Source organism: Eleutherodactylus coqui, chromosome 11 (assembly GCF_035609145.1).
Source record: "Eleutherodactylus coqui strain aEleCoq1 chromosome 11, aEleCoq1.hap1, whole genome shotgun sequence".
Lineage (NCBI taxonomy): Eukaryota > Metazoa > Chordata > Amphibia > Anura > Eleutherodactylidae > Eleutherodactylus > Eleutherodactylus coqui.
In genome coordinates, this window is record NC_089847.1 from 86,818,472 (window position 1) to 86,831,788 (window position 13,317).

Below are 13,317 nucleotides of genomic sequence, written 5' to 3' on the forward strand. Positions count from 1 at the left end.
CTAAAAAGGAACTAAACAATTCAAAATAATAGCATGAAATGGAGCATCCCATCGGCAAACACATATCGATAAAAAATTGGCTGTCCACCCGACATCCTAGGAGGTGGAAACAATCGGGGTGGACTGGTAACAATCGGAAGGCGGACTCAATGTCCGTCTTTGCTAACTGGGCTCTTTTTCCCGCCGCTCTTACCAAGCGAACCGCGGCATCAAATGACGTATAAGAAACAGTTGCCTGTTCTTTTGATATTCCGTCGTTGACGGAATCCCCCGCTGGAAAGGATAGGTGATGTATTAAGCGGAATTTCCCGGTTTCCTTCTTGGGTACCAAACCCAAGGGGGACACCCGCAAATTCGTAAACGGCGGCGCTTCGAAAGGGCCGGCCATGCGGCCGAGCTCGACTTCCTTACTCAATTTTTCTTTGACTAAATGGATATTGTCCAACGCCGATTTCAGGTTAGGGGCGAACATTGACGCGGGTGAAAACGCAAACGGGATCACGAAACCGATTGAAAAACCGTCCTTAAGAATTTTTGCCGCCTGTTTCATGTGGTATCTGTCTAACCACAGATCCAGGACCCGGCTTTTCACCGGTGTTCGGAGCTCCACCGGCACCACCCACTGCGGCAGTCGTTCTCTGTTTCTTGAAGCAGCGAACTGCTGCGTGCTGCCCCCCGCAAACCGAGCACTCGTGCCGGAATTTGCAGGTGGCATAAAACCTGCAATGGCCCTCGTTGTAGAGCCAACATGAGCCATTGGGTCTCTGAGCAGCCGCGGAGGGCTGTTGCCCGCCTCCCGCGGCTCCCGTAGGAAAGGACGCTCTAGCGGGCCTTTGCGCCAGAATAAGCTGAATCCACACATCAGTTGCTTTTGTGGCCCAGCTTATGTGGCTCATACCCGACACCCGACGCCTGTAGTCCTCATCATAACGCCACCAAGCTGACCCACCGTGCAGCTTGTAGGCGCTGTAAATGGTATTGAGATAGACCATCAACTCCGGTCCTTTAGCAGGCTGATGTTGACACACCACATGGGCCAACACCAAATACGCTTGAAGCCAGTTCCCAAACGTCTTTGCAATTTTTGGCTTCTTCTCACCACGTTCCGACAACCGTTCCTTATCTACCATCACATGGTCCGCTGATAATAAGGACCAAATATCCACATATAAACCTTTTTTAATTTTTTCAACCAGATCATCAGCCAAACCTACCCCTAGCGGGGCAACACCACAAAACATTGAATCATAATATTTTAAACCTTCCGTTGGGTCACTTTCCGTACACCGGGTTGAGCTTCCAGCAACACCACTCACAGGCGGGCCTCTGCCCCCTGGTGAACCACAGGACACTAAAAGCCCTTCTTGCGTATCAACCTTGCTCAACAAAGATTTTAATACCGTGACCAAATCTTGTTTATCCGCACCCTTTGCGGGATCCATCACATTACACCAAGCATTATGCAATGATAACTCACCAGCTCGACCGACCTCCGGCGATGCCAAGGGTGATGTCCCAGCTGTATCCCTCCTGCGAATCCTTTGATCGGGCGTGGGCTCCCGACTGACCGTGCGCGTAGCCTCCTGCGCCCTTTGCTGTGGCGCCACACCAGGCTGGTGTCTGCTTGACCGTCCTTGCGTGTGGCCGTGGCTTTTGTAATTCCTGTATTCCATTCCATGTCGCCTCGACTGCGAGTGAAGCGTATGACGCTGGTCTTCTGCGCGCTGGTCTTCTGAGAGTCTTGTCACATCTTCTAAACTGCCCCTCTCTACCCTATTTACTCCTTGCGCCCTACCGCTGCTGCTACTGGAAGCTCTACTCGCCTGCTCTAGCTGCCTGGAACGCCTTGCCTCCTGTCTTAGCGCTCTGGTTCTATCTCTTTGCCTCCGCCTGGCGCCCTGCCCTTGGCGGCTACTGCTAGCGCGGTTGTCGGACGTTTGAGAAGAGTAACCCAGCGTTTCTTGTAACACTGGGTCCAAGTAACGGGGATTAACATAGCAACGGCGCTGTGTGGCCGAAGCGGGTGGCGGAACATGGTAAACGTGTCTGCTTTGTGTTTGGGTGGGGTATACCACCTCCGGCTGCCCCCGGTACGGGGCTGCCTCGGCTCTATCCCTATGATGGTTGGGGGGTCGGCTATGTCTATAGGCCGTGTGGCTAGATGCATGGGGCTCAGGGGTGATGCTACATGACCCCGAAGAAGGGGTACTCCCCCTCCGTTGTCTCCTCCGCGGGGGTAACAATGCGGGGGCAGGGTTACTCGCTGCGCTGCTGTTGGAAGAGCTAACTGGGGATACTGCCTGCAATCTATTCCCCCCTGTACTTGCCCCCCCCCCTCTGACTCCTCGCCTGTGCTGTGCTGCCTCCTGCTTGTGGCGTTCTGACCTCTTGGTGGGGTACGCGCCCTCCCCGCGTGTCCCTTCCTACTTCTGCCGCACTCCGTGGCTCACCTCTCCCTCTCTGCGATGTCCTGCGCCCAGACGCGCGCTGTTCATCTGCTGCAATAGTTGCTGTTGCTGCTGCCTCCTGGCACGTGTCTCCTCTTCTCCTCCCGCTCACCGGCGGTGAGCGCTGCCTCGTGGCGGGCCGTTTTCCCGCCACTGGATTTGAATTTGGCGCCATCTTTTTTCCGGCGCTCGCGGCTCCCGCCGCTCTCTCCTCTACTCGGCTGCTTCGCTGACCGCGGCGTTTGTTCGCTGGGCTCGGGCTGAGCCTCGCTGGCGGCTGTTTTCTTCGTTGCGGTCTTCCCCGCAACTGCTCTTCTGCCTCCGGCGGCGCTTCGCCGACTCTGCTCTGCTGTCTTCCTGCTTCCTCTGGCCCCGCCGTCTCGCAGCTTGACAGTATCTCCTGCAGCCAGCCGGTGCCATCCTGTGCGACCGCCGCTTGGATCAAAGCCTTCAGGTTCTCCATCTTCTTCTTCTTTCGTTCTCCCGCCGACTCTCCTCTTCTTATCTTCTCCTAACGACTCCCGACCTCCGCTATTCGTTAGCCGCTTCGGTTTTCTCCTCTTCTTCTTCAACTTTCTTTGCCTTCAGTCTTTTTCTTTATAGCTTTCTTTTACTCCAGGCAATTGTAATCCACGTCTTGCTCGGCTCCGTCCTCTTCCTCCACGCTTCTTCTCCTTCTGTTCTTCTTCCTGTCTTCTCTTTCCTCTTCCTTACTTAGCTCCTCCCCCCCATCTAGCTCGCTGATCCCTTAAGCCCCGCCCCCAGTCCCATGCAGCATCGTTATTCACTGTGCTGCATAAGAGAATTAAAGTTCCCATTGAAATAAATGGGCGATGCGTTCTGAGGAACGCGAAAAGTTAGAATATGCCATGATCTTTTACCGCATCACGACGCGGTGCAGGAAACACTCGTATATGACTCCATTCATATACATGAATGGGGTGCAAGATTTGTGTGTCTTGCAGCAGACAAATCTTGTGCAATTTTCTCGGCTGTGTGGCCTGAGAGAGTGTTTATACATGGCATTTTTTAACATGCTGTATGATTCCATTCGGGGGTTCCATGACAGCTGCCGAAATCAGCTCTGTGACAGAGCCCCCAGATGGAATCAGAGACATTCTCTCGTATCGTTACACTGACACCCCTTTGGTGTCCATTTAACAAGGTTTCTACTTGTTCCTTATTATTTGTAGTACAGAACAACGTAGTCGACAAGGTTACTGTATCCTCCAAATAAAACTGAAGTGGGCGGAAACCTTGTGAAACAGACACCAAAGGGGTGTCCTGTAACAATACAAGTGAATGTCTCTGATTGTTTCTATTTGGGGGTACCGACACATCGCTGTCATGGAACCCCTGAATGAAATCACAGCGTGTATGAATGCTCTCCGAGGGCTTATTCACACCTGCATTTAGGGCTTTAGCAAAAATTATGTTTCTCTTTTCTATTTTTGGAGCAAAAAAAAAATAAAACCGGAAATAAATGTTTCCGTTTTATTTTCCATTGATTTCAATGAGTTTTCAAAAAGATTTCAGTTTGCTTTACTTCTATTAGGTTTCCGTCTTTCGGCCTCGGTCAGATTAGTGTGCAATTTGCACGCAAAATGAACGCTTCTAAAAGAACCAATGGATTCCTATAGAAGCGATCATATGCAGAGAATTAGAGGCGCAAAATGCCGCGCACCTAAGAAAGTTAGAACATGCACTATTTTCGGTGCATGCCAGCAGGAGTTCCCATTGACTCCTATGGGAGCAGGAGTTAATGGAAAATCCCGTGCACGGAATAGCTTCCCCACTGCTTACAGCAGGACATTTGAAAGGTTCTGGCCAGAAGCACCTTTTAAATGTTCTGCTGTAAGCAGCACAGTATTCCTCCTGCTTCCCTGCTGGGCAATTCCTTAGTAGCGAGCGGGAGGGTGCAGTAGGGGACTCCCCCACCTCTCTCTGGAAGGGATTTCCCTATTGTGTGGAAAGAGAGAGGGGGGCAGGGTTACAGGGCTTCCCCTGATAGCGTGGGAGAAGAGGGCGGTACTAGAATGAGCACCTTCTAGCCCCGCCCCTATGGGTTGCCCACTATTTTAAGCCCCGTCCATTCACTCTCACTATAGGGATATCCCTCGGGATTTCTCCATAGCAGGGAGATTTAGCAGAGCTATGGGAGATCTCTCCAGGAGCAGGGAGAGTGAGCGGAACTATGGGGGATTTCCCCATAGCAAAGAACAGAGAGCGGAGCAGAGGGGGATTAACCCTTCGCCGGGCTCCGTCTCTCTGTGCTATGGGGAAACCCCCCATAGCTCTGCTCACTCTCCCTGCTTTAGGGAAATCCCAAAGCCCTGAGCGTCTTATTCTCTTTCCTCCTGGAGCAGCTGCGCTTCTCCAAGCACAGCAGCTCCAGTGAAGGGCAATGTTTCATGCGATGCGCATATGAAACATTGCCCATTCTCGCGTTTTCAGCATATGCGAGCGTTGCAAAAAACACGCTTGTCTGACCGACGCCTTACCAGGAACGAATAACACTGCAGACTGCGCTATTTGTTCCTGTGAAAGAATAAACAGAAACACAATAGAACGAAGCCAACTCTTTTTAGGTGCTTAATGTTTTTTTGACAATGAGTGTATGGTGCACATTATCCGTTACAGAGCGCCATTCAGGATAATGTTCTCAGGAAGCATTCAGGGTTACCTGGTGGAGTGAGTCGGCCCGCTCTGTATGCTTTTGCCGACTCTTGTTGGCTGCTGCTCGATTCTTCTCCCTTTTTTTCAGTTTTCCAAGTTCTGCTTTCCCATCTTGCTGGAAAACAGATGAATAAATATATAATTCCGCCACATTCACAAGGTTTGTCTGTTATTATACTTTTAATAGTATATATCTAAATAGAATTTTACCAAAAGTGTATCAGATGTGTACCAGATATTACAAGCATCCGCCCCCACATCCTCACCGCCACCTTGGATACCTTTCACAAAAATACACTATTTTAATTAGCTTATTTTTCGCTTTATAAGACGCACCAAATGATAAGAAGCACGCCCAATTTAGAGGAGGAAAATAGGGAAAAAATATTTTGAACTCGCCCAGGGACAGTGCAGGGGGTAGTGCTGGGCGATGGAGCAGAAGGCGCAGCAGAGGTCTGAAATACCGGAGCTCCGCGTCACAGCAGGAGGAAGAGAAAGAGCTGATTGGTGGAGGCGGGGAAGCAGTAGCAGTTCCCTCCGGCGCTCACCACCAATCAGCGGTACGTATGGGCAGTAGTGGGGAGGAGAAGGAACTGCTAACTGATTGCACACTTGTTCGCATGATCGCAAGTTTGTTTGCGCGACTGCGGTTTAATTAGGGCAATCGTGCATTAAACTCACAATTATGCGAACAAATGCTGATTGCGACGAATTTCGGCATGTTGGCTTTATAAGATGCACTGACTTTCCCCCCTCCCACTTTGGGGGGAAGAAAAGTGCATCTTATAAAGTGAAAAATATGCTATTATTTTAGTCTATACCCTAACTGTGTGTCATATCCCACAGCCAGGACATATTACTATCCACTAGAAGTAAGTAATGAAGATCCCTTCTCAGTGTCAGCTAACAGAGATCTTAACCCTTTGCAATCCAATTTTGGATTCAGGGTTTCCTAAGGGGCTTTCTCTTTCTGCCATTACATGATGGTGCCATCTGCTGGCTACAGCCAGTACTGCGGTATAGGACATGCTGGAGAGGCCCCTGACAGCAAATTGGCCAATAATATACAGTAAGAATACCCTGCGGGACGTCTTCTGACATCGGAGCTGTACAGCCTTCAATCAGAATGTCTGAAGATGTCAGGCAGTGGATTGGAAAGGGTTAAAACCAAGGAAGTAATGCAGAAACTATCTTGGGACATTTTTATAACTTTTCATTATGCAGAGAATATCATCTAGTAGAACTGGAATACCCGTTGGCTTCAGTATTGCTTTGTCCGTTTAGTCATGGCTTATGGCGACATCTCATGCAGGTGATTGGTTCTAGTATATAGTATGCAGCAACCTGAGCTAAGTAAGCTAGTAGTGAAGACGAATACTGAGGGCAGGTTAACATATGGCTAATTATTTCCGTCGTGGATTTGACCGCAACAAATCTATGTGGGATTGGATGATGGATTCGCTGCAGATTTCTCCTTCTGTACTGCGAGCGCATTTGCGCACCTACCATTGATTTCTTCGGGGACCTTTGCTGCACTAATATGTAGAAAAGTAGAGCGTGCTCTATCTATTTTTGCACAGCCGAAATGCAAATGCAAAATACGCACATGTGAACAAACCCATTGAAATCAATGGGTTGTATTCACTGCGTATTGCACACGCAAATATATGCTAAATATGTCCGCGTGAAGCCAGCCTAAATCTGCCACAATTTAATTTATGCTGCAGATTTGCACTGTGGCTTTGACCTCTTTAAGGCCGCCTGCACACGGCAGAGATGGGTTCTTCTTGCAAGAACCCGCAGTGGAATCCAGTTCTGACCCTGGCCGGCGACCCTGCGTACCTGTCTTCTATAGTCTTCATCTGTACTGCGGATGGCGATGATGCGGGTCCTGCTACCTTTCCGCAATGTCAACTGTGGAAGGGCCGCGGGTCGGACGGCTTCCATTGACTTCAGTGAAAGCCAGACGCATGGAATCCGCACATAAATAGAACATGCTGCGATTTGTCCTCTGCAAGTGGAAATCGCAACTGATTTTCGCTCGTCTGCAGGAAGCAGCGGTTCTCAATAGGATGCAGTGAACGGTATTTGCTGTGGATCTGCGGTGCAAACGCCGACTGTGGATTCCACAATGCAAATCCGCCCCTGTATGCCCAGCGGCCTAAATGAGCGGGTGAAATCCGCATCAAAATCCAGATGTAACATACGTTGATTTTGAAGCTGATTTTCTCCCCCTGCTTGCATGAAACAGACCAACGTTAATAGTCACAAAATGTATATTTAATCATTGTAATAAACTGTCTGGCATTAGTTTGTGAAGCCTCCCCGGTACATGACAGGCCTGATCAGCGGGTACTGCATCTCTATGGCTTCTTCTTATGTACATTACTCTACATACTATACTGTATTACTGGCTCTTATTGGTGGGTCAACAAACACCTAGCACTGACTAATTACATTCTTTTCATGTGAGACAGGAAGAAGTGATGCGGGAAAGCTAGAGAGAACAATATAACAGCAGACTGAGGGGCTGTAGAGCGTGTTGGGGCAGATGTATCTGTTCTGCTTTTATTGCCCCTGAACAATGCCAGACATAGGGTGCCAAGTGGCATCCACAGCACCTTATACATTGATAAATACTGTGCCAGCCAAAAGTCAGCAATTTACATTGCCATCCCGAGCAGACACAGTGCTTGCTGCATGCAATCCACATATTCGCAGGGTATGTAATGAGCTTCACTGTACTGGTAGTTTGCAGTAAAATTTGTATTGGTCTCAACATTCTTGAGAGTAAGCCACCGAGGTTCACTTAAAGTATGTGCCCTCTTAAATATGTCAAGTGCCCTCCTAAGTGCCTGCTTCAGAGGCTGCAAGAAGTGCCTGCCATAGATGCTCCCACAAGTGCCTATATAGAGCTTAGAAAGCTATTTTACCTTGTTTCTTGCCAATTTTTGTGGAAAAGGCTGGGCTTTCTTTAAGTGTGTTAGCTATAAGTACGTCATCTTATGGATATTGTGATGTGGCTGCAATAAGTGAATGTTGTTCTTGCCTCGTTCACATCGGCCTCCTCACGCTTCCATTGTTTTGCTCTGTGATGCTCGATACTAATGGCGCCCAACAGACTCCATGGACTATAATGGGGTCTGTTGGGTGTCCATGACGCAAGCTCCTAACAGAACCTCCAGCAGATGTAAATGAGGCCTTAATCCTTTGATAGTCCAGTGGATTCACAGTTGAGTAAAAGATAGATATCACAATATATATTTATTAATGGAGTGAATTCTGAGCAGGGGCGAGTTACAACTGGTGACCACAATGAGGGGCGGACTGGCCGCTCAACCCACCGGGAAAATTCCTGGTTGGGTGGTCAAGCCCTGCAGCCGATGGAGTGGAGAATGTTTTTTTGGTGTAATGTGAAAAACAAAAATATTATGCTCACCTGCGTCGGCATGACGTTCCTCCCATTCCCAACATCTGTAAGCCGCACCTTTATAGCTCACCCGGTGAGTTTTGGATAGAATGATTGTGTAAAACAGCAGGCACAGACTGCAGAGGCCGAGAGCAGGAGAAGCAACACGTCGGCACAGGTGAGTATAACTGTTTTTAAAAATAGATTTAAAGGGCATCATTGCTGAGTGCAGGGCTGGGGCCTATGAGGCGTATTGCTGCTGAAGGGGGGCCTATGAGGGGCATTATTATTGAGTGGCACCTATCTGGGGCATTATTACTGCATGGGGGCCTATGAGGGGCATTATTATTGAGTGGGCCTATATATGGCATTATTACTGAGTGGGGGCCTGTGAGGCCTATATAGGGTATTATTACTGAGTAGGGGCTTATATGGAGTATTACTACTGAGTGGAGGCCTGTGAACTGCATTATTACTGAGTAGGACCTATATGGGGCATTATTACTGAGTGGGAACTATATGGGGCAATATTACTGAGTGGGAATCTATATGGAGCATTGCGTCTGAGTTAGGGGCTAAATGGGCCATAATTACTAGGTGGGGGCATATGGGGAATTATTACTGAGTGGGAGCCTATATAGAGCATTACTACTGAGTGGAAGCCTATATGGGGCATTATTATTTGGTGAGGGCTGTGAGGGATATTATTACTGAGTATGGGCCTATATAGAACATTATTACTAATCAGAGCATAAAAGGAACATTATTATTGAGTGGGAGCACTTTTCCTTTGTGTGGGATACAAAAAGTGGCACTTACTATGTGGTGCCTATAGAGAGTACAAGAAGTGTGATACTATTACTGTGTGGGTCACTTCAAGTGGCACTACTACTATCTGAGGTACTATGGATGGGAAGAAGTTTATATATATGTTACAGGAGGAAAGAAGGGAAAGGGGGTACATGATGGAAACCTTTATGTTACGTCTGCGCACCACCAGGGCACCAAGCCTCAGCACCGACGCTGGGCAGTGCTCATACAAATGTCAGAAGCACACACAGAATTCAAACTGAACACCAAAAGTAGGACTGCGTACTGAACTTACGGGCAGACATAGCATATCCCTACTCTAATGGGACAACCACCATGTGAAAACCTGCCTGCAAGCAGGTTGATCGTCCCGATAAGGACGACCCTGCGCTGTAACCTAGGGACCAACCTATCCTTGGATGGCAAACTATCTATAGTAGGACAGGACGCAACTCACACCAACTCACAAAACAGGACTGTTCACACCTGATGTCTGGAAACCTCCACAGACACTGAACATGTCACTGTTCATACCAACACACTAGGGACTTGTACACAAGATGGAACAGGTCTGTTCATACACCTTGTCTGGCACCTGTACAGACCCAATGAACACAACACTGTTCACACACGTTTGGCCACCTGCACAGACACGCATCACACGTCATGCACAAACGTATGTGGTTGGAAAATCAACAATAAATTAATTCAAGCGTGTCTGGGATAAGCATAGAACTATTCTAACAGAGAAATACAAAAATACTGTAAGGACAAAATAGATGGACCATGTGGCTTTTTACTGCCATCAATTTTCGATATTTCTTTATCTAGGTGACCTTAAATTTGGCCATAATTGTATATTGTAAATCTACCGTAATCTCCTATTATGGACTGATTTTACACTGGTACTCCGATTGGGCTATATAGGAGATCCAACAGATCTGCTGTAAAGGGGTTTATCCCATAATGCCATAGAAGGTGGTCATGAGAAAAGCCTGGAGACTCACAAAGGCTTTCTTTTGCTCTAGTTCATCTAGCAGCCATTCATATGAATAACCACCATGTAATACTTCATGTTCAATGCAGCAGTTACTGTAGGGAAATGCATGGGCAGACACAACTCCTCTTGGCGATACCAGCTGATCACTGGGCTGGCTGCTATTTACAAAAAAGGTTATCAAGGGAAGACAACCCCTTTAAATTATATGACTGTAGCATATGATAGAAATACAATAGCAGGGACGGAAATCAAGAAATTGACAATAAGAACATTACAATGATTGAAATAGCAACAATAGTCTGGACATTTTATACATATTGTAAACTTTTAGAATCTGACACAATCAAGAAAGAATAATTTCAGACTTACGCAATCCCATGTGCCGCATGTTGTTGCCATTTCAGTCATTCCACAGATGTCTTCTTGATTAATTTTCATATTTTCATTAAAAATTGTGTTAAGAGTCAATCGATCAATATATCTGCACATAAGCTTATATTTGTTTGCTGAATCTGTGGCAGTGCTAATAAATACAAGGTATTACAGAATACATACAATTGATTGAAAAACAAAATTTAACATAAAAACTGGGCATTATTCTAAAAAAAAGTACCTTATATTGAAAAATTTCCCAGTATGGAGCAGGATAGTGATTTTTCACATATAGGAATCTAATTAAGGTGCCAATTCTTTAGTGAAATGCTGTTAATGAAGGTGTATATCTAAGATGCATGTGCAGTTAACTGCTCCATTCATAGGGAAAGCTCTTGTGCAACAGTGAAAGGAGTCTTTCCATGTAGTTTCACTTTACCCGAATCACATATTGCCTGGAAGAAGTCACATGTTTTAGTATATCCCCACTCCCCCATTCACTCTCCTGACTCCGGATTTGTTCCCATGGAGAAACAATTGTTCTCCTTCCTACTTTTCCTGGCAGCTTGCTCAGAAGAACACGATCACTTACATTTTCATTATTCTATTGGAATATGCCCTTTAACTAATATTGGAATATATTGAAAGCTGCTATCTGCCACATTGTGCTCCTGGGACCTGTAGTACTATGGGTTTCCAAGAGCACACCGTTGCAGGTGTGGTGGGTTTAGCTGGCTGATGGTGTGGAGTTCCCAGCCAGTCAATCACCACCGGTCTGCTGCATATAAATACCAGCCCGGCTTACTACAGGATGCTGGTCTTTTGTCTCATACCCCCTTAGAACCTTGGTGCTATGCATATTCTGTTTGTTTGCGTGAACAGCAATGTGTTCAGTATCTGTGTAGGTGACCAGACATTAGCTGTGAACAGTCCTGTTCAGTGTGTACATACTGTCCTCGTCTGATTGTAGATGTTAACAGTTCCCTGTTCAGGATGGATGGCCCTTGTCTGTTGGGGCATGTGAACTGTGTCCTGGCCTCTAGGTTCCAGCATGGGGACGTCCCTATTGGAACGATTGCCTGCTTGTAGGCAACACTCCTGGGGTTTAAGTCAATGAGGACTCTTGACGTGGGCTCGTGAGCTTCCAAACTTTGGCCAAAGCACTAGCTAATATCTCATATTCATTCGTTATACCATCTGCAGATGTGTGTTGGTGTTCTTGGTGTTTTGGCATTTGTCAGTCATTGTTGGAGGTCCCCTCGCACATCCGTTTATCTGTCTTAGCATTACAGTTCTGTTGTTAATGGTTGTCTACATACACGTTCAGTTTATATTGTTGTTAGTGTCCTGCATGTATGCATGTCACATTCCTTCTCCCCTTTTCTCTCTCCAGCCTTTGTTTGGGTTGTGTGTTGTAGGTCGTTGTTCCCATGATCTGCACGGACATAACAAAATGACCAGCCTATTTATGTTCGCCCTGGAAGTGGTGGGTCTAACGATCAGGACGAAAGTGACTATATCCTTGTCCTTGCTCTGGATAATGTTACACAAAGGTTTTTTTTTTTTCTTAAATCCACGTTTTTTAAGGCAGTTATTTACAACATAGCCAGAAGTGGACCCAGTGGAAAGGAAAAATATAAGTCCTACCTTTATATTTCCCTATTCTTTTTTAATCTACTTATGGGTTTGTCTAATAATACTGAATCATAGAATGGTAGAGTTGGAAGGGACCTCCAGGATCATCAGGTAAAACCCCTTGCTCAATGCAGGAACACTAAATCATCCAAGACATGTCTGTCCAGCCTTTGTTTGAAGACTTCTTTTGAAGAATTCACCACCTCTCCTGGCAACCTGTGCTACTCATTGACCACCATCACTGTCAGAAAGTTTTTTCTAATATCTAATCTGTGTCACCTACCTTTCAGTTTCATTCCATTGCTTCTAGTCTTTTCTTGTGCAAATGAGAATAGGGCTGATCCCTCTAGACTGTGACAGCCCTTTAGATATTTGTAGACAGCTGTTAAAGCCCCTTTTACACGGGACGACTGTTGGGCAAACAATGCCCGACACTCATCCCCGCATGTACTTATTCCCGTGATGTTGCACAGGAGCGAGTATCGTTGGCTCGCAGCGGGGCGGCTGGAGGAGATTTCACTCCTCGCTCTCCCCTGCCCCTCTCTATTCACTTTAACAGCGGCCATTCAGCACTGAACCGCTGAAGTTTACACTGAACGATCATAGTTGGGAATTTTAGGCTGCATAAAATACTGAATGATGATCGTTCAGTGTAAACAGCAGCCATTCAGTGAATGGAGAGGGGCGGGGAGACCGAAGAGTGAAATCTCCTTCAGCCGCCCCATTACAAGCTGACGATACTCGCTCCTGTGCAACAGCAAGGAAGCGAGTACATGCGGGGACAAGTGTTGGGCATCATTTGCCCGACAGTCGTCCCATGTAAATTGGGCTTAAGTCTCCTTCCAGCCTTGTTTTTTGCACACTAAACATTCCCAGATTTTTTAACCGTTAAAGGACATGGTTTGCAGTCCGCTCACCATCCTGGTAGCTCTTTTCTGATGTTGGTCCAGTTTATCGATGTCTGGACT

General features: G+C 47.0%; 1 protein-coding gene across 1 annotated transcript in view; it reads right to left on the minus strand.

The window, feature by feature from the left end:
- The window catches only part of BATF2 (basic leucine zipper ATF-like transcription factor 2), a 30,907-nt gene extending 19,903 nt beyond the window's left edge, over window positions 1-11,004 (minus strand). The window contains exons 1-2 of the mRNA XM_066582944.1: window positions 10,712-11,004; window positions 5,131-5,238 (exon numbers count right to left, since the gene is read on the minus strand). Of these exons, the coding sequence (XP_066439041.1) occupies window positions 5,131-5,238; window positions 10,712-10,831 (228 nt within the window). The 5' untranslated portion in view covers window positions 10,832-11,004. The remainder of the gene's footprint in view (window positions 1-5,130; window positions 5,239-10,711) is intronic.
- Window positions 11,005-13,317: the final 2,313 nt, after the last annotated feature.